This window comes from Anabrus simplex, chromosome 1 (assembly GCF_040414725.1).
Source record: "Anabrus simplex isolate iqAnaSimp1 chromosome 1, ASM4041472v1, whole genome shotgun sequence".
In the NCBI taxonomy this organism is placed as follows: domain Eukaryota; kingdom Metazoa; phylum Arthropoda; class Insecta; order Orthoptera; family Tettigoniidae; genus Anabrus; species Anabrus simplex.
Genome location: NC_090265.1, coordinates 754,509,829 through 754,533,606, shown reverse-complemented (window position 1 = coordinate 754,533,606; position 23,778 = coordinate 754,509,829). Strand labels below are relative to the sequence as shown.

Sequence of the window (23,778 nt, the reverse complement as noted above, 5' to 3'; positions counted from 1 at the left end):
TCAAACTGGAAGAAACTTTATTACATATAAAGAATACGTCAATGCCTTCAGGCACAACAAATATTCTGACATGAGTACCCACAAAACAGAATCCAACCACCACTTCACTTACATAGAGCAGGACTTAAAAACTTTTTGCTTCAATAATAAGGGCAGGGCAATTTATTTAACATCTTAGAAGTCATTTTCATTAACATAGTCCAAAAAGGCAATCCTGCTCACAATTAAAATGAAATTTCAGAAACTGTGAATGTGCTCTTTGAGGTATTATTCAACAATTTCTCCATGGACAAGCTTCATAACAAACTTTTACGCACTCGCCCCCCACCCACTGGATCCAACCCTCCCCTACTCTCCCCCCAAACTAGCTATCATCACACACAGCCTCTACAGTTCACCTTCAGTCAGCCGTCGACTGTAAGACACGTAATACCAATATAATGGTCCGTTATTGGACATTATAAATTTTCCAGCTAACTCATTCTTGGTTGCCTGCGTTTCGCCCTCGTGTGCTAAGTTAGGCTCGTCAGTTGGGACTTAGCACACCACCCAAGACGCAAGGCTAGTGCATACCGTGGAGGCTACTGCATAGGCTATTTGAAGCCACCAGCAGTGCCAATGCACTATGAGAGCTATGTCTCATTTCCAAAAATAGATGCCTGCCTGGCCATCAAATGATGCAGAGTTGATTCCCATAGGGAACCTAAAATATTTGTCCTGAATGAGTAAATTTATAATACCAATATAATGGTCCGTTATTGGACATTATAAATTTTCCAGCTAACTCATTCTTGGTTGCCTGCGTTTCGCCCTCGTGTGCTAAGTTAGGCTCGTCAGTTGGGACTTAGCACACCACCCAAGACGCAAGGCTAGTGCATACCGTGGAGGCCACTGCATAGGCTATTTGAAGCCACAGTCAAATATTCCGTCTGGCTCATTTTAACCTAACCAAGAATCAATGAAGTGGTCATCACGCCAACAAGAAGAGCTCGATCATTGAACTCTAAGGGAACTATAACGTGTGTTAGACAATTTTATCTTCTATTTAACGGAACTACAAAAGCAATTGTGCTCCAGCATTTTATGAACATTCTTCAAATTTTATTATGCAATTTAACTTGACACATTCGGTAACCCAAATAGTATTTTAATGGGTATTTGTCTTGTCTGTTTTAATTATCTTACAAGTATTTTGACTGATGATGTCCACCAAGAAGGACGAAACATGTCCCAACATATGTTATTTGCTAATTCAAAAAAAAAATTAGTATTGTAAAAGTGGAACCTTTGAATGTACCTTTAAAAAAGGTATACTAATGACAATACGGGCTTTGCAATGAAATTCATTTTATGCAATATTGAGAAAATCCTATAGCAGGCACTTTGTAGAGTCAGCTGTCCATCGGCATAACTCAACGGCAGGGCTGAATGTTTAAAAATAGATGGAATGTTGTATAGATTCAAAAAAAAGACCAAAGGGCCTAAAATACTGCCCTCTAGGGTGCCTGCCTTCCTTGTTAAAGCCAGCGAGAGGTTTTATGTAGGGTTATAGGTGTTATAACACATTACCTGCGATTTTTGAGGTAGAGTGAAAAGGAATGAATAGTTTGTTGGTTGATATAGTGCATGGATGTTTATAGTATCGTAAGTCCTCAGGGCTGTAGCATTGAAGGTAGATTGTACTTTGGCGAGTGCAGCGAGAATAGAAATTAGTTGGTAAGAGGTTGGAACATTGGCTTACAGTTCCAGTTGTAAGGCAGTAGTTAAAAATTTGAGTAATGATTGGTAAAACAGGACTAATAATGTTGTGTAGGAAAGTAATTGGGATACAGTGTTCGGGCACTCATTACAGACTGCTATACACTCACCATCCCCTACAACATATTACTTACTCTCCAAATCACGGTCTTTATGATTCTTATTCTATCCTCTGACCAAGTCTGCAGACGATAATTTTGTATTTGTTCATGTTTCTGCTTACATTTGGTCACCGTCTGTTCGTTTTTTGTTTTCAGTCCTTGAACTGGTTTGGTGCAGTTCTACAATACATCCCATCTTACTCTATCCCACCCAAGTCTTCCTCCTAGTCTATGTGTTCTTACCCATGCCATCACAGATAACACCTTGCCACAACTCTGGGCCAGTCACCCTTCCATCCTAATCAGTTTTTCTTACTGAGCTGTTGGTCTCCCTCCACCATTCTTAACTGGTACGCTTTCCTCCTAAGCTAAATAAGCAAGTCCTGCATGTCTTGGAACGTGACCAACAGACCTCTCTCCTTCGAGATAAAACCAGTTCCCTACACAAATATATTTCACTCTTGTCAGCTTTTGTATCTAAGCATTCTCCGTTTGTTTTATATGTGTAAGTATTGGATGTATTAAATTGCAACTTTTAAGTCATTTGAATCAAATGATAATATACTGTAGTTCACGTGAGGTACATGTGTGAAATTGTATACAAGGTTGGGCTTTTCTCATGTCAAAAAACAAGGTAGAATTCTTTACGCTTCACAGAGAATTTGGCTCTGCTTCTTCAGAAGAAAATCTCGTCTGTTCACGAGGAAGACTTTATAAAGGGTGCGGTTCGATGGCTAAATGGTTATCATGCTGGCCTTTGGTCACAGGGGTCCTGGGTTCAATTCCCGGGAGGGTCGGGAATTTTAGCCATTATTGGTTAATTTCACTGGTACGGGGGCTGGATGTATGTGTCGTCTTCATCATCATTACATCCTCATCACGACGCGCAGGTCACCTGCGGGAGTCAAATCAAAAGACTGCACCTGGTGAGCCGAACATGTCCTCGAACACTTGTGTCACTGCAAGCCATACACAATATCATTTTAATAAAGGTTTGAATTTAAGAATGCTTGGCCATTGGTCTATAGCAGGGCCTCTCAGGGTGCATGCAACAGTGCATTGCTTTGTGCATGGTGCAAAAGACGGAATACTCTTGGTTGACCAGAGTGCAGACCCCCACTCCTCGATTTGGAGCAATAGCGTTGTCTCTCTCTTTCCCCACGCCTGTCTTGTTCGCTCCACCTGTCTTCCTCTTCCTCACTTGCTCAGTAGCGCTCCAAATCCGAGCCGAGCTCAGCCGAGTAGCACAGAGGTGAAGCATTGGTCCGAGCCGAGTGCGACCGATGCAGTGTGCACAAGAACTCTGCGCATCAATTTGCATGCATGAGATTTTGGGCGTTTGAGAGGCCCTGGTCTATACTAAGTGGTACTCTCACTGTGCTAGCCTTCCGAGTGACCAGACATGCCGGTCCATTGGTACTCTTATCAAGGAACACCAACGAAATATCCGTCACAATCAGCAATAGTTGAGCACGCCGTATCGTCGGGTCATCATGTCGTGTTCCAAGATGTTCGAGATCTTACCCACACTAAACACTGCAGGAAGCTGTGGAAATACGTAAAAATCCTAACAATTTTAACAGGGACACTGGCTATCAATTAAATAATACATGGTTGCCAGCCCTGTTCTTTCTATATTGTTTTGCAAATTCGTACTCTCCTCCTATTACTCCCATGTCTTCAGCCTCCCTACCCTGCCTGTTTTTTCTATCTCCAGCTGTATTCTATTCTTCTTTCTTTTATTTTTTAGAATTTGCTTTATTTTGCACCGATCTTATGGCATCGATAGGATAGGAAAGGGTTAGAAGTTGGAAGGAAGCAGCCGCTGCCAACAGTGGAATTCGAACCCAAGCTGACAGCTGCTTGGCCACTCGCTTTGTTAATCTATTCTTCTCTTGTTGCACTTTACTTATTGTTTCATTTTACTATATTTTGTATTTATTTATAAAAATTTATTCCTGCTACCACTTTTGCCCTGATTTGTCTGATGACCTTGCTGTTTACGCACATACAGTGAACATCTTAATTCGAACTAAGATGGTGTAGTCACCTCCCACTCGGAAATCTAGTGCACAGTGAGCCATCTAGTGACGACTTACTGTAGACCATTGGTAAAGCATTCTTAAATTCAAACCTTCATTAAGTCTTGCTCGTGAACAGACGTGAGACGTACAGTATTCCACCTGGTTTTCTGACACAGCACAAGTATGTCTACAATTACAGGCTGTGGTGCTGATGAAATGCACATTGTGATGTTGCAGTCTTCTAGAGCTTGTGGTTCCACCTATACCTCAGAGAGCAAAGGAGAATTTGCTCTCCCTAGTTCAGATTTACACGCAGAGCAGCCCTGCAGGGAAGCAGTTGTCAGAAACTCCTGTTCACACCACTGAAGAACTCGTGCGAGAATGTGGCCGGGAAGATGTGACTGAAACAAGCAGACAATCACCTCAGCATTCAGATACTGAAGTCTTTCCATCAGAAGCAGTGTCAAACTGGGTGCGCTCTGAAGGTATGTTACTGTTACTTTGTTACCAGGAACTGGGAAACCACTTGTAAGAACCTCTAGTCCAAGAGAGAGAATATAACCGATCAGCCTCGTAATTTATGACAATGAATTGTATATTTTTGCTATGTTTTATTGCTAGCAGGCAGGCTATGGTTATCTGTTGGATTTCTTGTCCTTTACTTTATTCACAGTCACGTTGTTGCATACAGATTGTATCTGACAATTGATGACAAGTGTTTTAGCACAGTTCCTGGTGATGCGCTTTCGCAACAGTGTACAATGGTATACATTTTGTTAAATAAGGTTGGCAGCAGCTATTGTGAACTCTTCGGTGTTAGCCGTATAGTTACTCCATGACTCAAGCTATGAGCTCCGTGCGTTTCCAACCATATCTGACAGCGTGTCGTCCTGTGGATAGCTGGTGAATTGTAACAGTGAATGAATTCCGAGAGTGGTGGTGTCTGACCGACAAGATCGGTAAGTAAATCGTTATGAAACTGAAGCTATAATGACGGGCTCGTATTTATAGCGTAGCACAGGGACAATATAATGTGGCTGTGTGAAAAAATTAATCCCGGATGCAACAATGAGTCACCCAGACTAGTCAGATTACGAGTGTTGTGTTTTCGCAACACAGAGCACAAATGATATCAAAAACATTAAGTTTTATTCTGGTACCTATTGACATATTACAGTTTTGACCATTTTCTTAATACTTTTGTGAACATTTTGAATTTTCGTTCTCTTTTTCATCTTATGTAGGAGCCTGTCCATGCACGAGATTGTGACATTATTGGAGGAGGAGGAGCCTCCAGATATCTTACGAGCCAACTGCGTGCATGTATTCGTGGCTCCCCCGCCGGTAAGGTACGACACAGATGAAGACAGTGGTGACGAAGACACTGGAGAAACAAAAAATAATCTAAGTGGACAGCAGCTAAGATCTGAAGCCGAAGCCATCTTCCGTAATTTCAATGAGGATACGGTATTTGAGGGAGAAACTGTGCAAAAATATTCTGAGGAAATTGAACTTCCAGACCAAAACAGTTCTCGCAATATTAGCGAACAGGATATGAGTAGTTTTAATGCGACAGTGGGAAAAATTAGGTTGTTCGGGAACAAGAAGCAGGTTAGAAAGTGGAGAAATTGTGATCTGCCTGAAAACTGTGAAATAAAGAAAACGCTAGAGAACAGGAACAAGTATTTATTTTACGAGCCTAATGCATTATGTAGGCCATTATCTCCTGTAGAAGTATTTAAACTATTTTACAGTGAAGAGTTGATTTTAGATGTTGTGAAACAAAGTGTCATATATTCTGTTCAGAAAGGACGTCCAATGTTACAATTTTCTACCGATGAGCTGAAAGCTTTTATTGGCATTCTCTTACTCGGTGGTTATGTTCCGTTGCCCCGCTATAGAATGTACTGGGAAGAAAATAGTGATACCAGAAATGACTTAGTTTTGAGCGCACTGCGAAGAACTAGGTTTGAAGAAATTATGAGGAATCTTCATGTGAGTGACAATACCAGTTTGGATAAAAATGATCGTATTGCGAAGGTTAGACCATACCTAGACAAACTGAAAGAGAGTTTCAAGAAGTTTGCTACATGGGAGATAGAGTCAAGCCTTGATGAAGCTATGATCCCGTACTACGGGAGGCACGGCCTGAAACAGTACATTCAAGGCAAGCCAATCCGCTTCGGTTACGAAGTATGGTGTCATAATCTAAGACTGGGTTACCTGATCGACTTTGATGTCTACCAAGGTGCAAAGGGACAACAGAATGAGTACAAGCAAGATTTTGGTTTAGGAGGTGGAATTCTAATTAAGTTTTCTGAAAATCTGCCTCAAGGCAGAAATGGAAAAGTGCTCCCACATCACATATTTGCAGACAACTATTTCCTAACCGTAAGTGTTGTGGATATTTTTATAGACCTTGGCATTGGACTGACACGAACGCTGCGAAATAACCGAATTGTAAACTGCCCTCTAAAAGATGCAAGTTCATTGAAGAAAGTTCATTGATATAAAGTGTAATGACTCAAACAAACTTGTTGTTTGTCGCTGGAATGATAATTCAGTAGTCACTGCTGTTTCGAATTGTGAAGGCACGGAGCCCCGTTTCAAAGCTCAAAGGTATTCATCATACTTGAAGAAGAAAATCACCATTCGCCAGCCCAGTCTACTGAAAACTTACAACATTCACATGGGTGGAACGGACAGAATGGATCAGAATGTCGGCAATTATCGAACAAATATACGATCAAGGAAGTGGTGGTGGCCACTGTTTGCATAGGGGTTAGACATAGCTGTACAGAATGCTTGGCTGCTACGCAAGAAATCTGCAGAAGCTGTGAATGCCGAAATAATGGACCTGCTGAGTTTTCGCAGAAATTTTTGCGCAGAATCTCATTGGGAAGTATGGAACGCCTAAAGCTAGGCCAGGCCCCACTGTAACTGCAGATACAAGTAGTCTCAGCAGACATCCGCTTCGATGAAAGAGGACACATTGTTGTGAAGCACAACAAACGAACACGATTTGCTCTCTGCAGATCTCAGACAAACAGGTGTGCTAAATGCGGTGTGGCCCTGCATGGTAAGTGTTTCTTCGAATTTCACATTCGAAAATAAGGAAAATATTGGCAGTGATCCTTGGCTAGTGCTATCTTTTCCCTGGTATTGCAAGGGGACAATACATCAACAATTGTGAACACTATTTTGTAATAAATAGGGTACAATGATAATGGAAGTAGAAAAGTAGTAATACATGCACAATAAATTGGTATTATAACAATACTTTCTTTCTAATTGCATTCGTTCGATGTGACCATGTTTGCAACCCTTTGTTCCCGGTGATGCGTTTTTGCAACATACTCATTCTAGCCTTGTGTGCACGGAACCACAGAAAAACATTCCCAAGAATTATTTTCTAATGCTAACGAACCACCATGAAACATTTCAGCCGTTTTTGAAGGAAACAAAGTTCTGGGAGCTAATGGGTTAGAACAGAGTCTGGTATAGTCTGGGTGTTTTAATCTTCCTCAACAAGTCCATCATCAGCTCACAGCATGGTTCTCATCACAGATGTAGTCCCCAAATCTCACAGTTGGGTGGATCACTATGATGTCAGCTTGACGTGATGAACCGTCTTCTTCATACACTTTTTTTTTTTTTAATCCTGTTGTGACTTTTATTCATTTTAAAGGTTTGATAGAAATATAACATGGAGATAGGCACTCTCATACCTGCCAACTTTTACAGTTTATCCGTAAAATTTACAGAAATTGCAGCATTTTACGGTTTTACGGATGGACGGTGTCATTTTATGACTTTGCGAACAAAAATTTGAAATAACATTCGATAAACGCTCCACTTCCGTACAATCGATTGTTCATGTGGCTCGAAGCACGCTCAGTCGTGGTCGAAGGTAAGTCCACGATAGTCGATAACTCATTCTTTGATATAATTGGTATTTTTACCGTGTGTTGTTTGTGTCGTTATTAGAATTGAATTTAAAGCCGGGTTAACAGTTATTCCGTGTGAATCTTAGGTGTCGACAGGCTCTGCTCCGCAAATTCTTTGTTCCGCTCCATTTGCTTGTTGTGATTCAACCTATATTTTTTGACCATGCGAGTGTTGCTCTTTGTTTACGAACAGTACTTCCAGACATTTAAAGAATCATATTCTGTTGATTTTCCTTGCATACTAAAATCTAGAATGTTTTGGCCTTTTAAGGTTATGATTTTTTTTTTGTGTTATAACTTTGTGCTTTGCAGTTTACTGTATTAGTTGGACTAATTACATTCGTTCCAGTGACTTGGTATACCGCTGTTAGCGAAGTCCATTAAGTTATAAAGAATAATAATAATAATTACATTTGATCCACGTGTGTGTGACATGTTTTAATGAAGTGTTTTACTGCCTTGAGTGTTTTTATTATTTTATGTGACGTTCAGTGGTCCAGGTTCCTTTTGATGTTTCAGTTTGTTCTTGGACTTTTTCATTGCTATATTCCTATTGTAGATTATCGTGAGTAAATCCAACAACAACAAAAAAAAGTACTTCCAGTCATGTAAAGAATCATATTCTGTTGATTTTACATGCATACTAAAATGAAGAAAGGGAGAAAAATTTGCCTTTTGCACGGTATGCGAGTGCGATATTAATATTGCACATGGTGGAGGCAACAATTTAGGTGATGTGTTTTACTGCCTTGAGTGTTTTTATTATTTTATGTGACGTTCAGTGGTCCAGGTTCCTTTTGATGTTTCAGTTTGTTCTTGGACTTTTTCATTGCTATATTCCTATTGTAGATTATCGTGAGTAAATCCAACAACAACAAAAAAAAGTACTTCCAGTCATGTAAAGAATCATATTCTGTTGATTTTACATGCATACTAAAATGAAGAAAGGGAGAAAAATTTGCCTTTTGCACGGTATGCGAGTGCGATATTAATATTGCACATGGTGGAGGCAACAATTTAGGTGATGGTGAGTTAGTTGTTGGCATTCAGACTTCCAACATAGTGAATGATCTCCAGGATACAGATAAATCCCTTTTCTTTTCACCAGTGAGAAACTACTTTTGTAGTGTCTGTGACTACATCATCATCAACTTTCCACTCAAGGTTGATGTGTTAAAGCATGCTCAAGTGCTAGGTTAGACAGAATTTAAGATGCACAGTTTTCTTCCATTCGTTTTATTCTTGGAAAGGTTTCCTATCTTGTTTTCCAAGGAAGAGAATGAAACTGCAGATGAGGTGGTGAATGAGTTCAGGTTGATGACACTTCGGTTGCAAATCACGATGCTGCAAGCGATTCCAGTTGGGCACATATATCAAGAATTCGTGGAGCCGATGGACTTTTTAAGTAAAACCGAATTTCTTGAGTAATGCTGTCTATTCTCACCATACCCCATAGCAATGCAGAATGTGAACCTGATTTCAGCCTTGTGAAGAAAAATAGAACCGAGTTCAGATCATCCATGTCCAATGAATCTCTGGACTCTTATTTCTATTTTAAAGACCAGGAGTTCTGGTCTTTGTTATGAAAAAACATTTTCTCAAGACTTTTTCTGGAAGCTAAAAAGGCCACAACTATGACTTTCAAGTCGAACTAGCATTTGATTTGCAGTGTGTATTATTTCTTGCCTGTGTTACATTAAATGAGTTTTATTGTGTAAAGCCTTTTTCAGTTATCGCATATGTGCTTAATTTATCAAGGAAGTCCTGTTATGTATGCTCCAAACAAACATTCACCACGCCTGTTGCTGTGGAACATGGATTTCTTCTTGATTTTTATATTAATCTACATATCATTGGCATATGGTGTAAGTAGATATGATTTCTTTTAAGTATCCTGTTTAAAACATGAATTCTTGTATTTTGTAGCCCAGAAGTATTATTATTTTCGTCAAGCCAGGGTACAACATAAAGATAATTGAGAAGTCTCCACCTTATCAATACATTAATTTATTTACTTTAAAGTAGTAAATTCAGTCAGTACCAGTTTCGATCCCTATGGGATCATCCTCAGCTGACACACAAAGAAATAGTTACAAAAACATCACATATGAAAGATTACACCTTGTAAAACTAGTCTAATTAAATCAGGCGTTAAAAGTTGTTTGTTAAAATATTAGTGAATATATCTTTGGTTAAAAGCACCTGCTGTGTGAGGCATATGACCCCACTATGTCTAGACTATTATACATTAAATGGATTTTATATTTGTTTACATTAGTGTTTAGGATATTACACTTAATATAATTGATCCATTTGATTCAAACATTCAAAATTGCTTATTAAAATGATAAATATGTCTATCTTTGGCTTAAAAAGTACATTGTTGTTAAGGCATATCGTCACACTGTGCATTTCATCTTCGAAATCGAGAAACTACTAGACAGCTGTGCGTGACGTGGGAGGGTAAGCAACTGGAGCATTGTTTTACACCTAGGTACCTGGGTGTCACTTTAGACCGGACCTTAACATACAAGAAACTCTGTGTTAATTCTGGACAGAAAGTCTCAGCCCGAAATAACATCCTCCGTAAACTTGGCTCAAGCAAATGGGGAGCCCATCCAACTTTGTTAAGAACCTCAGCTCTTGCTCTGAGTTTTTCTGCAGCTGAGTATGCGTGTCCTGTATGATTTAGGTCAGCCCATACGAAGCGGGTGGATGCAGCCCTTAATGAAACTGGGTGTCTGAAACCTACTCCCACTGACAAACTCTACTGCTTGGCTGGTATTTCTCCTCCAGACATTCGGCGAGAAGTGTTTGCAAGGCAAGAGAGGTCGAAGGTGGATCTCACAAGCAACCACCCATTATTTGGACATCGACCTCCACCCAGAAGACTGAAGTCCAGGAAAAGTTTCCTCAATGTCTCCAAGGCTCTGGATAAACCAGCAAGAACAGCACGTTGTGATATGTGGCGAGCAAAAATGGAGCATCTTTCTGATTGGATGGTGCCTTCTGAATCTCCACCCCCTGGTCATCATTTGGAATGGACAACCTGGAAGGCACTTAATCGTTTGAGGAGTGGAGTAGGTAAATCCAAGGATAACCTTAAAAAATGGGGTTATCTGAAAGATCAGTCAGACTTCTGCGATTGTGGGGAGCAACAAACTACCCAACACCTGTATGACTGTCAGTCCTGCCCTGTTCGTTGTACACTTCAGACTTGATTCAAGCCACTGAAGAGGGAATTTCTGTTGCCCATTTCTGGGCAGACATTGTGTGAAACATGTTTTGCGACATAAAATGTATTCTGTTTTATTTGTATATAATACCTTATTTATATTTTTAAGTTTCTCAACACTCTGACACGAAATAAATAATTGAACATGGAATGAAGTTTGCCTTTATACACACTAGTAATTGTAAATTTCTTGTAATGTCTTGAAAATATTTGTTATTTGAGGCTTATCACTTCATTGTATCTGATCTATGAAATGTCACTTTTTGCATTGATATTTAGGATATTTCACTTTTGTATAACTAGTCCAATTGGAACAAACATGAAATGCTTATTGAAATGGAACTTTCTTGGATAAAAAATGCTTGTTATATGATGTGTGTTACCTCATGCATCTATTTTATTGTGCATAAAATGAGGTTTACACTTGTTAACATTAGTACTATGAGAGTTTTATCGTCTATAGTATATACATTAAAAAATTTTGATCTGACATGGCAAGCCCGTTAAAAGTAGATAAAATAGTAAACTAGTGGAATAGGTCCAGTTTCTTATTCATACTGTTTGTTTTTATCATTTTGCTCTAGTAAATTGGTAAGTGTATGGCATATGTATGCTAAATTAAAGTTTATATTGTTTTTCCATTTATTACAATTTTCATAAATTGCTGCTAGTGATAAAATTATCTTGGTCTATAGATATCGTTGAGAAAAGTTCCGTGTGTCGTTGCTGAGTTAAATGGTGACTATTATGAGTTCAATTTCGTTAGAAGTGCTGTGCATCCTGATGAAGTTTGAATTATGTAGTTGATAGCCAATACACGTTTATTGTGATGATAGCGTGGAGGCTTCTTGTATGTTGTAGGGTATATGTATCTGCAAGTAGAAATAATCGTTATAAGAGATGGTGTATTGTGGAGTGTGGAAAGTGAGTTGTATGTTATATTACTTACGTTAAGTGTTGACGCTGTGTGCTCTGCGCGGCTGCCTGTCGAGATCTGTTACGTATATGGTGTAAATAGATATGATTTCTTTTAAGTATCCTGTTTAAAACATGAATTCTTGTATTTTGTAGCCCAGAAGTATTATTATTTTCGTCAAGCCAGGGTACAACATAAAGACAATTGAGAAGTCTCCACCTTATCAATACATTAATTTATTTACTTTAAAGTAGTAAATTCAGTCAGTACCGGTTTCGATCCCTATGGGATCATCCTCAGCTGACACACAAAGAAATAGTTACAAAAACATCACATATGAAAGATTACACCTTGTAAAACTAGTCCAATTAAATCAGGCGTTAAAAGTTGTTTGTTAAAATATTAGTGAATATATCTTTGGTTAAAAGCACCTGCTGTGTGAGGCATATGACCCCACTATGTCTAGACTATTATACATTTACCGTCTTACTAATAAAAAGTCCTTATACAGTTGTTTAACTCTTGTTTAGTTAAACAGTGAATAAACCCTGTATAAGCGTTTTACATTTTTGTTACTAATAAACGAGGGATATGCATTGTATTACTATACAGCACGTATACACTCGTTCCAAGGCGTAGGAATATCTTCCTGCAGTTCACTGACGTATTTTGCACGTTCACCGCCTTTATGATCGCTTCTGCTGGTTATCTACGAGCAAAACTTTCCGGAAAGTCGCACAGTGGCACGGCATATCGAAAAGGCAGTGACAACACTGAGACAGCTGGAAATTGGCTTATACTGATATCAACATTTCTTCAGCTTGCTTGTGTAATGACCGCCAGAAAAAGAAATGGAAAGGCTTAAGAAAAGATCAATAGCTCCTAACTGGGATAGTACGGAAAACGCAAGCAATTGTAATTGAATCGGCGAGTTGAAAAGGGTACACATTCCAAAATCCTTACTTTTCAGGAGAAAGGAAAACCTGTTTTGTAGCTAAACGAAAGGTTTGATCAAAAAAGTTTCTATTAGGCATTTATACATCTATTTCTGCGTATTCAACTACAAAGTATGGAAATCATATTATGTATGGTTTTCAAGTTATGCCATTTTTTATTTCGAGGAATGTGTCCCATTTTATAGGTACTCAAATTTGAGAAAGATCTTTGTAGGGGCAGATAATGTGTAATAAACTCGCAACTTCAAAAGTCTATTAAGCAGTAATACATTAATACACAAACATACGCCCAACCATCATTTATAACTTAGTTAATCATTGTCATTCCATGAGACAGCTGGAAATTGACTTATATTGATATCAACATTTCTTCAGCTTGCTTGTGTAATGAACACCAAAAAAGAAATGGAAAAGCTAAGATCAAAATCTCCTAACTGGGGTAGTATGGAAAACGTAAGCAATTGTAATTGAATCGGCGAGTTGAAAAGGGTACACATTCCAAAATCCTTACTTTTCAGGAGAAAGGAAAACCTGTTTTGTAGCTAAACGAAAGATTTGATCAAAAAAGTTTCTATTGGGCATTTATACATCATATTTCTGCGTATTCAACTACAAAGTATGGAAATCATATTACGTATGGTTTTCAAGTTACGCCATTTTTTATCTCGAGGAATGTGTCCCATTTTATAGGTAGCCTACTCAAATTTGAGAAAGATCTTTGTAGGGACAGATAATGTATAATAAACTCGTAATTTCAAAATTCTATTAAGCAGTAACTTATTATTACACAAAAATACGTCCAACCATAATTTATTTTATAGTCATTCATTGCCATTCCATCTCTTTAAAGTGTTTTACTTTACGAAGATGTGTAGCGTCCATAACCTCTGAACGGTGTATGTCTTCTATGTTTAAAATATCGTGAAGATCATCAACGTTATCGTCCATTCTTTCAATGTTAAATGGATAAGTCGAATATTTCACCACGATTATATTACTGTAGACAATAAATACCACGAAAATGAACTGCTCACTCGTTTCTTTTTCCGCTACTCGCTGCTATACAAAGCTTATACAAGGGTCCTGGTCTGTATACGCAATCCAATGAATAACTAATAACAGATGTATACACAGGAGGCTTATACACGGTTTATTAGTAACGAATTTCACATAAACGGCGTATAAACCTTGTATAAAAGTTATACACCGTTTATTAGTAAGGCGGTAAATGGATTTATTAGAAATTAGATATGAAATCAAAAAAATATTACCACAATATATTAATAGAATCAACCAAGAGACCAACAAGCAAGATACCATAAACCACATACAACTTAAAAAACTCAAAAACAAAATCCAACAAAATAACTTACTAGTAACTAAGGCAGACAAGGGAAACAACAGTTATCATGGATAAAGATGAATACATAGCTAAAACTAACTTGCTTCCAAGATGAAACTTTCCAGATCAAGACCAAAGATCCCACCAATAGTATTCAAAAGAACTTAAAAATTTTACTGAAAAACACTCACTTCCTTTTAAATGAACAAGAAACCACAAAATTGATTACAATGAACCCAGGATTACCTACTGCTAAAGCATACCGAAAAATCCACAAAGATAATATTCCCATGAGACCTATAATAAACTATAGACCAAGCCCTACCTATAAACTATCACAATTCATCCAAAAATTTCTTAAAAAACATTATGTCTGACAGGCAAAGAAAACCATAAAAAACTCTAGAATTTTGCAACATTACCAAAAACATAAAAATAGAACAACACCATAAATTAGCATCATATGACATAACAAATATGTATCCCAACATACCTACACAAAAAACCATAACGATCATTGAATCCAATCTCAAAAACCATAGTAAGCTAAGCACGTTAGAAATAGATGAATGCATGAAATTATTACACTTTGCTGTTAACAATAATTACTTTAAATTCCATGATACTATATACCACCAAAAAGGATTACCCATGGGATCACCAACATCAGGTATACTGGCTGAAATATACATAGACTACCTAGAACATCAAGAAATCAAAAAACTAGACAACATTTCCTTTTGGTGTAGATTTGTTGACGACGTATTTGTTATAATAGATAATAGGCATACCAATGAAAGTAAAATCCTAGAACAACTAAATAAAATAGACCCTCACATAAAATTCACTATGGAAACTGAAAATAACAACACAATAAACTACCTAGATATATCCATAACTAGACACAACAACCATTTAACATACAACATATACAGGAAACCTACCCACACATCTAACACAATAAAAATAGATTTCACCCACCCACACACCCACAAGAAAGCCGCATACTATAGCATGATATACAGAGCATACAACATTCCACTCACGAAAAAAGACTAAAACAAAGAATTGAACCTAATTCATGAAATAGCCAAACAGAATGGATACAAAGAAGAAATGATAAACCAAATTATCAACAAAATAAAAAGCAATCAAAAACCAAGTTAACCAGAACCGTAAAAGATAAAAAAGACTGTGCACTATTTACTTACAATAATAACCACATACACTCCATAACTAACATTTTTTTTAAAACAAGGCTTGAAAATAGCCTACAAAACCACATGTAGCAATACTAACATACTATACAATTCCAAATCAGTCAATAATATCAATAAATACAACCACTCGGGTGTCTACCGCCTGAAATGCAATGACTGCAGAGCCAGCTATATAGGGCATACCGGAAGAAACTTTCAAATACGATACAACGAACACATAAATGCAATCAAACATAGACACTTTTCAGCCATGGGACAACATATCAATGACCAAAAACACAGATTCACAAATATTAATAATGACATGCAAATCCTCAATACCAATCTGAAGAGCCCCTTGCTCAGTATACTAGAAGAATTCTACATAAGCCTAGACCAATACATCAACCCAAATTTCAACTTAAATGAAACCACAGATAAAAACAATATTCTTTTCGATGCAGTCATTCCCCTCCTAACAAATTATTATTTAAAAAGAATTAACAATCAACAACCCACACATACAAATGAACCGCTCAAAGATCTCCCCTCCTCCAACCCCGCTCCCCTCACAAGTGCTCCACCCATCCCTCCAAACCTCCCTTCCGCCGCCGCAAACTACAGTCCTAGGATAACACGTAACAGATCTCGACAGGCAGCCGCGCAGAGCACACAGCATCAACACTTAACGTAAGTAATATAACATACAACTCACTTTCCACACTCCACATACACCATCTCTTATAACGATTATTTCTACTTGCAGATACATATACCCTACAACATACAAGAAGCCTCCACGCTATCATCACAATAAACGTGTATTGGCTATCAACTACATAATTCAAACTTCATCAGGATGCACAGCACTCCTCACGAAATTGAACTCATAATAGTCACCATTTAACTCAGCAACGACACACGGAACTTTTCTCAACGATATCTATAGACCAAGATAATTTTATCACTAGCAGCAATTTATGAAAATTGTAATAAATGGAAAAACAATATAAACTTTAATTTAGCATACATATGCCATACACTTACCAATTTACTAGTGCAAAATGATAAAAACAAACAGTATGAATAAGAAACTGGACCTATTCCACTAGTTTACTATTTTATCTACTTTTAACCGGCTTGCCATGTCAGATCAAAATTTTTTAATGTATATACTATAGACGATAAAAATCTCATAGTACTAATGTTAACAAGTGTAAACTTCATTTTATGCACAATAAAATAGATGCATGAGGTAACACATATCATATAACAAGCATTTTTTATCCAAGAAAGTTCCATTTCAATAAGCATTTCATGTTTGTTCCAATTGGACTAGTTATACAAAAGTGAAATATCCTAAATATCAATGCAAAAAGTGACATTTCATAGATCAGATACAATGAAGTGATAAGCCTCAAATAACAAATATTTTCAAGACATTACAACAAATTTACAATTACTATTGTGTATAAGTGCAAACTTCATTCCATGTTCAATAATATAGGCACAGTGTGACGATATGCCTTAACAACAATGTACTTTTTAAGCCAAAGATAGACATATTTATCATTTTAATAAGCAATTTTGAATGTTTGAATCAAATGGATCAATTATATTAAGTGTAATATCCTAAACACTAATGTAAACAAATATAAAATCCATTTAATGTATAATAGTCTAGACATAGTGGGGTCATATGCCTCACACAGCAGGTGCTTTTAACCAAAGATATATTCACTAATATTTTAACAAACAACTTTTAACGTCTGATTTAATTGGCCTAGTTTTACAAGGTGTAATCTTTCATATGTGGTGTTTTTGTAACTATTTCTTTGTGTGTCAGCTGAGGATGATCCCATAGGGATTGAAACCGGTACTGACTGAATTTACTACTTTAAAGTAAATAAATTAATGTATTGATAAGGTGGAGACTTCTCAATTATCTTTGTGTTGTAGTAGCAATCAATACAGAGTTGAAGCTAATAGACTATGAAGCCAGGGTACGTCGAAAATCGTTAGATTTTTTGTTGCGCGTGAGTTTTACTGATAGCCCTTTTCAAAAGTTGGCAGGTATGCACTCGTAAAATTTTAAGGCCAATTTTTCCAAATTTACACCCTAGAACTGAGGTGGTTTTTTTTTTTTTTTTTTTTTTTTTTTTTTTTTTTTTTTTTTTTTTAAGGTATTAAAAGGTAAAATTAGTAATTTTGTGAAGCCAGTCTTCCTATTATCACATTTTTTATTTAGACAAGATCTATTACTGACGAGATGTCCACCTTTTCAGTTCAAGAATACTGTTACAGAATAATCAATGGTACATGTTTCGTCCCTGTGTGAAGATTAGTTACAACAAATCCAAATAGATAAAAATAATTAAAAATACAAAATGGGCTAAAAAATATAAAAACTTATTGTAAAACACTAAAAAATGATGTATGTACGACGTACATTGTATGTTTTTGGAATGCTTGGTCTAAAACAAGTTAACATTAAAATAAAGAAATAAATATGCGAACTAGATTAAAGCCACTTATGTATATTTAACAAAGCCGAGCTTTACACCAAATTTCATTGGACTTCATCAGGGCATGTGAAGGTCTGCCTGTGGCAGTGAGCAAAGGAATTCTTTGAAGGAACGGGGAAGTCACGACCATACTATCCATGGGCCTCCACTAACTGGACTCGGGCATCGTCGCGCGGTGCTGTGATGGTTGGAAATTAAGGTACTGATTCATCGCCCTCTGTCAACAATTTCTTGAGTGTGTTGCGCTGTGCCATGGTGGTGCTATGCATTTATTTCTCTAGTACAGGTCTCCATGTATTTGATAACTTTAAGCCTGTACTACAGAAATACACGTATAACACCACCATGGCACAGCACTACGCACTCAAGAAACAGTCAACAGTGGGCGGGGAACCAGTAACGTTTTTGCCGACCACCACAGCACAGTTTAAAGATAAAAATTTCATGATGTTCCGTATTGAACTGTATCACAATTAAATTGAAATAACAAATAACGTAGTTCAACCTATTCAATACAAATAAATAAGAAATGTAGTGTAGGAAGTGGTACCGGTTTCGACCTCAATCTGGGTCATCATCAGCCGAATAATATGCAAAAACAATGCATAGGTAAATGAGAAATTAAAGAATGAGTCTTTCACAAAAACAGTTGAAGGGGCAAAATATGATAATGGGGATTGGCACTGTGCGATTTTAAAACGTAAGATCTAGAAGAAGTAGAAGTTCAGTCACGTATATGAAGTAAGGTGCAATCTTCTGAATAGTAGCACAAAACACGCAAAGTTCGGCACTATCTCAAAATGTTTACGAGAAGAGGTGAACAGTTAAGTGAGCCAGCATGCATATATTATCAGGCACGAAGTCACAACACAATTTAATAAATATGAAGTCCCAAAATTGTGTAGAAGTTGAAGACGAGTCGCTTGATTGAAGCAAATTGCTAGCTTCTGAAGATCAGCTAACATACTCAATGTCCGGCACTGTGCTTTCAAATGCCGACGGAACTCGGTGAATAGCTTGATGATCCAGTTTGTAATTGTTTCGGTTGCAAATATGTGTATATATATAATACAGTTTAATATAATTGAAGTATGTAACTAGGATCTTGTAGATTCTTTAGAACAGTTCATGTAAAAAACAATTGTGAAGAGAAAAATTGTAAAAAGTGCAATACCAGAAACAAATGAAAAACGTATATACACAGTGCGCTACTTCTTGAAGATAAGAATTCAGGTCGTAATTGAGGTAGTCCAAGGCAGCGCAAGGCATGAGTTTAAATCTGAATGTAAAGACCGAAAATGTAGGTGGCACTATGGTATATACAGTTCAATTGATATAGATATAGGGAATCTGAAATATTTGTCCTGAATGAGTAAATTTATAATACCAATATAAATGGTCCATTATTGGACATTATAAATTTTCCAGCTAACTCATTCTTGATTGCCAGCGATTCGCCCTCGTGTGCTAGGGTGGGCTCATCAGTTGGTACCTAGCACACCTACCAGTGCATACCGAGGCAAGAATGAGTTAGCTAAATTTATAATGTCCAATAACGGACCATTTATATTGGTAATATACAGTTCAATTCGGAAAGTAGGGTGTGCGGGTTTTTTTGGGAGGAAAGATGAAACGAAAAGATAGATAATAAAGGAAGAGGATTGGTAGATAAGAGAAGATTAAAAGGATTGGAAGTTAATAGGATGGGAAAGGATAAGATAGGGAAATAAAGGAGGTGTAGTTTAGGGTGGGTTAGGAGGGTGGGTTATTGGAGGTAGAAAACATGGGTAGGAACTTTGTAAGCCATGGAAAATTGAATTCCGGTTTTGAAATTTAGAATTTTTGAGAAGAAGAATTAGGAAGTCAAATAGGATCTTGGGTTTTTCAGAAATGTCGTTTAAATTGAAATTAGGGTTGAAGTATTGGTCAAGGTGAATAAAACAATTTTCAGTAGTGTTTAGGAGGGGGCCTTTGTTAATGATTTTAAGTATTTTTATTTCTTTTTCAATATTGGTGAAATTATGCTTGGAGTCTTGTATGTGTTATCCTATAGCAGGGAATCTGTTGTATTTAATAGCATTGATATGTTCGAAGTATCTGATGTTAAAGTTGCGGCCAGTTTGTCCGATGTACGAAGAGCTGCAGTTGTTACATTTGAATCTGTATACTCCGGATTTAGAAAAAGCATTAGATTTATTTACTGATTTAGAGTTGTGTAATATATCAGGGCTGGCCACAACGAGGCTCGCGAGCCGCATGCGGCTCTTGAGTCAGTCTTGTGCGGCTCTTGAGACCAACCTTAGAGTAAAATTAAATGATATAATTAATGGAATCTAATGATCTCTCGCGGCCGGCAGCAGTCAGTAGCAGCAATATGCGCCTTAACGTCATTAGCGCTGTACGTCAGTGGTAAGACATGGGAGGTGAAGATAGTTCCGGCGCCTTCTGTTAGATAGTACTTTGAGCAGGAGAGTGTGTCAGTGAGTCAGTGTCGTGAGGTGAAGCCAATCACGTTCACGTGTAGGCAGTAGCAAGTGCCGATACTTTTCTGTGTGCTGTTGTTTTGTACTGTTTGGGTACAGTTGTGGCCTGGTGTCCGAACAGTTACGATGCTGTTTAAGAAGCGTAAATATGAAGATGAGAATCAAGCTTTTAATACCGACTGGGAGGAAGAATTCGTTTTTGTAGAAAGAAACGGTAAGCCAATGTGTCTTTTGTGTCAAGTAACTTTGTCACAGTTCAAGGCCAGTAATCTAAAACGCCATCATGACACTAACCACGGCGGTTTCAACAAAGATTTTCTTGTTGGCTCTCAGTTAAGGAAAACCAAACTGAAATCACTAAAGGAAAAACTTCATGGTCAGAGTAGGGTTATGTCAATTTTACCAAGGAAGCAGATCTGACAACCGAAGCTGGCTTCATCTTGGATTTTAATATTGCAAAAGCAAAAAAGCCTTACACAGAAGGGGGGTTTATTGAGAACATGGCTCAAGTTATTTCTGTTTTAGAACCCGAAAATAAACTACAGAAACTGATCGAGATGTCCGCTGCTAGACACACAATAGAGAGGCGAGTTTCTGATATTAGTGCGGATATTTTAAATAATGTACAAAAAAATCTTCCATGTTCCTTCGAAGAATTTCTTTGCTCAGCAGTAAGTCTGGCTCTGAACGAGTGTACTCATATCAAAGATAAACCACAACTAGCCATATTTGTGAGGTATGTGTCAAAGGACTTGGAGGTGGTGGAAGAACTTTTAGATCTGGTTACTTTGTAGGATACTACTCGTGGTTGTGACATTAATGAAGCCCTGGATGATGTTTTATAGAAAAACTCAGTGCCTATTGGTAATATTGTCAGCATTGCTACCGATAGTGCACCATCTATGACTGGCACGAAACAAGGGCTTATTTAGCTTTATGCTGACACATCATTTCCTGATTTCCTACCTGTACATTGTATTATTCACAGAGAATGTTTAGCAGCAAAATATTTTCAGTACTCGCATATTATGCAGGTAGTTCTAAAAATTGTTAACTGTATTCGCTCACGTGCCAAAACAACCGACAGTTAAAATCTTTTATAGAAGATATGAACAGTGATGACCCTGATGAGCTTCCTGATGATGTATCTTGGTACTGCTTAATAAGATGGCTATCAGTAAGCAATGTTCTTGACAGATTTTTTGAATTACCTCATCCAATCAAACAGTTTATGGGAAGAAAATCATTCCCTGAACTTAATGACCCCCAGTGGTTGTTAGATTTGGCTTTTTTACAGTTGTGGTCCAGCATTTAAAAATGCTAAAACATATCGTTATAAGGAAGAGAAAAACTTTTCTGAATTGACCCAGACTGTATTTTAGCTTTCATAGCAAGTTGAAGATTTTTGGGAAAGACCTTCAAACTAAAACATTTTCTCACTTCAAATGTTTGAAGAAAATTACTGAAAGCCTTCCTGACGTTCATGTGGAAACTGAAGATTGCATGATTAAAATGTCTGCCCTTGCTGATGAAATCAATGGCAGATTTAATGATTTGAGATCACTTAAACCTTCTTTTTCATTCCTGGAAAATCCTTTTTCTGTTGATGTTGTGGGCGATGGCTGTCCTGTTTCATCACCAATATCAAGGTATACAGCAGCTGTAGAGTTGGAGTTACTAGAACTGCAAGAGGACAAAGGAATTAAAGGACTCAAACGAAGTGGCATTTCTACCATAGAATTTTGGAAGAATATTCCGGAAGAAAAATACCCACTAACAAAAGTGTGCTAAAAGACAAATCTCAAACTTTAGGACTACTTGTGTGTGTGAATCACTGTACTCAATGCTTAAATTTATTAAATCTAAATATCGATCTGAACTAACTGATGAACATTTAAGTGAACTTGTGCGAACTGCGCTTACCAATTATCAGCCAGATTTCAAAAAACTAACCGCAAAAATGAACACTCAAAAAAGCACTTCTCAAAGGTAAAATCGCATTCCTTGACGTGTACCTGAAAAATAATGTTGTGTGTAGTGTAGAAAATAAATGTTCCTTCATTTGTTATAAAATTAAAAGTGTGTCTTCATTTTATAAACCATTTTCTAAACATGCTCCCAATTTTTGTCTCCTAAATTTGCGGCTCCCAGAAGTAAGGTTAGTGGCCACCCCTGTAATATATCAAGATTTCTGTTATTGGTTCTAAAAGAAATTTTCATGTTGTGTTTTTCAAGAACATTAATTATTTTATAAGCATCTTGAGTGAAAGTAAAAGTGGAAAATGCAGTGGGTTTGGTTTTGTCTTTTGATAACGTAGTTTTAGGACGGTGTTTGAATTTGTTGATGATACGGTTTATGAAAGAGTTGTTAAAGCCATTAAATTCAGCGATAATACGGATGGTGTTCAATTCGTATTTAACACTACATTTCTTATTTATTTGTATTGAATAGGTTGAACTATGTTATTTGTTATTTCAATTTAATTGTGACCACAGCACAGCATGACGATCCCAGACTCCAGTTGGGGGGGTTCGTGGATAGTATGGTCGTGACTTCCATGTTCCTTCGAAGAATTTCTTTGCTCACTGTTGGATCAATCTCTGGTCCATATTGAAAGGAGATAACATACAATAGATGGTAATTATATTGATTCACCTTTTTTCAATACATAATATGTTGTTAATATGATCACAACATTTTTATTCAGTACCGGTTTCGGTGTCTATGGACACCACCATCAGCCGAAACAGGTTGTTTGAACAAAGATATACAAGAATGTAGTACATATAATAGACCCTTGGTAATAAGTGACATTAATAGGATGAAGTAAAAATACAAAGCTTAAAGGAATATTAACAAGTTATGTGCTTGTTGGTCAAAGTATAAAATGAAAATGAAGATACGAGGGCCATCCGGAAAGTAGTACCCGTTAGCGCCCCATGAAGCACTGATGACTCGGGTAGCCACTGGGCAAGGTCAGACTGCGTCAGTGGCTTGTCTGCCTGCTCAGTGCAAGATTGCGTGATGCTAGCATTGCCTGTGTTGTGTCTGTGATCGTTTAAAATGTTTAAACGAATTGAGAACCTCGCCAGTTGTGAAGTGAGCGCCGTGATTAAATTTCTTAATGCACGAAACGTTCGACTTTGTGATATTCATCGCCAATTAATGGAGGTGTATGGAGACAACGTGATGGACGAGTCGTCTTTTCGGCGCTGGTGTCGCAGCTTCAACCTGGGAAGGGGGAATACACACGACGAGGAGAGTTCAGGGAGACCCTCTGTTATTACGGAC

The 23,778-nt window shown here is 37.4% G+C and overlaps 1 protein-coding gene across 2 annotated transcripts in view; it reads left to right on the top strand.

Moving 5' to 3' along the window:
- LOC136857493 (uncharacterized) overlaps positions 1-23,778 on the top strand; it is a 316,431-nt gene that overhangs the window by 242,716 nt on the left and 49,937 nt on the right. For both annotated transcript variants that reach the window (XM_067136190.2, XM_067136191.2), the window contains exon 8: positions 4,121-4,368. In XM_067136190.2, coding sequence (XP_066992291.2) covers positions 4,121-4,368 — 248 coding nt within the window. The remainder of the gene's footprint in view (positions 1-4,120; positions 4,369-23,778) is intronic.